At 63.6% G+C, this 2,598-nt stretch overlaps 1 protein-coding gene across 1 annotated transcript in view; it reads left to right on the top strand.

Moving 5' to 3' along the window:
* Positions 1 to 2,335, top strand: part of LY6K (lymphocyte antigen 6 family member K) — an 8,140-nt gene extending 5,805 nt beyond the window's left edge. Inside the window, exons 2-3 of the mRNA XM_006913032.1 lie at positions 645 to 746; positions 2,058 to 2,335. Of these exons, the coding sequence (XP_006913094.1) occupies positions 645 to 746; positions 2,058 to 2,335 (380 nt within the window). The remainder of the gene's footprint in view (positions 1 to 644; positions 747 to 2,057) is intronic.
* The last annotated feature ends 263 nt before the right edge of the window (positions 2,336 to 2,598 follow it).

Here is a 2,598-nt window from a genome sequence, read left to right as displayed (position 1 = left end):
CATCCCAGGAGCCCCAGCCAGGGGGCAGGCAGCGGAGCTGGAACCCCGGTGTGCTCCCTAGCAGTCTGCTCCCTCTTTAGGAGCCCTGTCCTTCTGGGAGACATCAGGCTGTCCCCAAGCCTGGCCGTGTCCTGGCTGGGCCTTGCACGCTGTCTCTGAGAGCAGGAGAGCTTCCAGGAGTGGGCAGTCCTCCTCCAGGAGCACTTCCTGTCCTGGCAGAGATGGGAGGTGGCTGTGCTGGAGTGAGGACGTGGGGCCTGGGGGACCAGAAGCGGGGAGCTGGCAGCTGGAGGAGGTGTGGTGGGCCAGCAAGGGCAGAGGGCACATGGGAGCAGACGCAAAGGTCTGGAGCTTCTCTTCCTAGAGCAGAAGAGAGCGAGGAGCCAGGGCTGTGTGCACGTGTGTGTGCACGTGTGTGAGCGGCGGTGCACGTCTGTGTGCTGTGTATCTGGGTGCGGGTGCCTGAGGGATGCTCAGGAGAGAAGACAGAGGACTTGGGATGAGGTGGGGGCTGTGGGGCGTGGGGCAAAGGGGACCCACCGCTTTGGTGCCCCCTTGAAGGATGGAGAGAGGAGTCTGGTGGCGTCCCCCCGGCAGGACCGGGGGTCTGCAGCATGCCACTGTCTCTCTCGTCTCTCCTTCAGGTCAAATACAGTGTCACGTTTGCGAAGCGTACGACAACTTCAATTGCTTTAATCCAGTCACCTGTGACCAACATGAGATCTACTGTGTCACCGCTGCCGTGCGTGAGTGTAGAGCTGGCCCTCGGACAGCCCGCTTGCAGGGCACGGGACCACTCGGGCAGGTTCCCGGCTGAGCTGCCCGGTTCAGACCCGTCCGTGCAGCCGGGCTCCAAGCTGGGAATCCACGTGTGGGGCGACGGTCACTACAGCTGGGGTGTGCGTTGCCAGAGGGCTCTGCCCCGCTAAGCCCCGAGTGGCGTGAGGGTCGACTGTACCTCAGGCGACACTGGGCCCCAGAGGCAGGGCCATAGAAAGCGCTGAAGAAGTAGGGTCTGTCTTGGTGTGGGCAGCAGAGCGTGATCATCGTGCGAAGGGCCCTTCGTTTTAACTAGAAGCAGCGAGTCCCGAGAAGCCAGGCGTGGCAGCGGGTGCCGCGGGGGCCCGCGCGGTAAAGGCGGTGCCTAGAGCGGCGACACGGCACCCGTCGGTCAAGGTGAAATGTGGGGTGTGGGGAGGAAAGGGCAGGACTTTCTTTTCTTTTACTTCTGAATGAGGAAACGCAGTCCTAGTGACTTCAGACGTCCCGCTGAGAGCAGCTTTCAGGAGGACGTAGGGAACCAGGGGCGAGGGGCGTGTGTGCTTTAAAACGTCTTCGACCCCTGCCTGCCCTCTGCAATTCACTCGAACTCTGGAAGGCCTGGCATCGCTCCCCACTTTGCCCCTTCAGGGCTAGGGAATTCAGATTCGGTTCTTCAGCAGTTTCGGGGGGGCCTCCCACGTTCCAGGAAACGTGGGGTGCTGCGTTGAGGCTGGAGCCTCATTTTAGCCTCACGTGGACCTTAGAACTTAGTGCAGAAGTGTGATTTGCACCATGAAACACAAGGCGAGGTGAAGTTGTGAGCCCAGGCGTGACCCATCACCGAGCCGTGCCCGTGTGGCAGGGTCACGGTCACAGCTCTGACACCCAGGCTCTGGGCAGCGGCTCACTGAGGCCAGCTCCAAGCCCTGGGCAGTGGCCAGCACGGCGGGGGTCTCCATCTCCCCTGTGTCTGCCCGTGACCCCAGAGCTCTGAGCGGCCCTGTGTCTGAGACGTTGAGGCCTAGGTGGCCTGTTTGCACCCAGAGGGAGACCCCGGGCCAGGTGTCCTGTGCACCTGCCCAGGGCATGCAGCACACCAGACGCCCCCAGGAGCGGCCGTGAGGACGTGGGCTGGGCCCGGCCCTCTTCCTCTGCGGCCATGGCTCCTGACTCCCCCGGGTGCCGCCCTCCGGCGTGGGCTTCTGGGCGGGGACGGGCACCAGGAGGGCCGGGGCCGGGCAGCACTGTGCTCGGTTCACGCGACCCTCCCTCTGTGTGTCTGTGTCCCCCACCAGGAGTTCTCGTGCGTTTCATCTACGTCACGCGGCAGTGCGCGAAGTCCTGTCCCGTCATTCCTGTCCAGGAAGTGGTGGTCAGGCCGTTCGTGCTCGTGAAGCCCATGCCTTTCCTGTTCGCCATGTGCTGTCGGTCAAGCCTGTGCAACATCCACTCGCCGTTCATCAACGACACAGAGCTAGACTACAGAGGAGCCGGCCACACGGGCGGCGGCCGCGCGGGGCTGGTGCTGCTCCTGGCGCTCGCCGCTGCGTCGCTGGCCCTCGGACTGTGCTGAGCCGCAGAGCGGGCCTCAGGCTGGCCCTTTGGCGTCGCACAGACGTGGAGACGCACCGCAGACGGCAGGAAGCCGCGGCATTAAACTCGTTGTGCATCGGTCGACTCGTGGTCTCATTTGCGAGGGGCCTTGAAGTCGGAGGTGGGACCGCACCCCGTGGCTGTGGCGGCAGCTGACATTGAAAGGAGGTCCCCGCGCTCCTGCCAGCAGTTCTGGTCACGAGTGTCTCTGAAGTCAAGTCTCGTGACTGCTCATTGTTGACA

Source organism: Pteropus alecto, unplaced genomic scaffold (genome assembly GCF_000325575.1).
Source record: "Pteropus alecto unplaced genomic scaffold, ASM32557v1 scaffold105, whole genome shotgun sequence".
Classification (NCBI taxonomy): Eukaryota; Metazoa; Chordata; class Mammalia; order Chiroptera; family Pteropodidae; genus Pteropus; species Pteropus alecto.
This window is presented reverse-complemented; position numbering and strand designations above follow the sequence as displayed.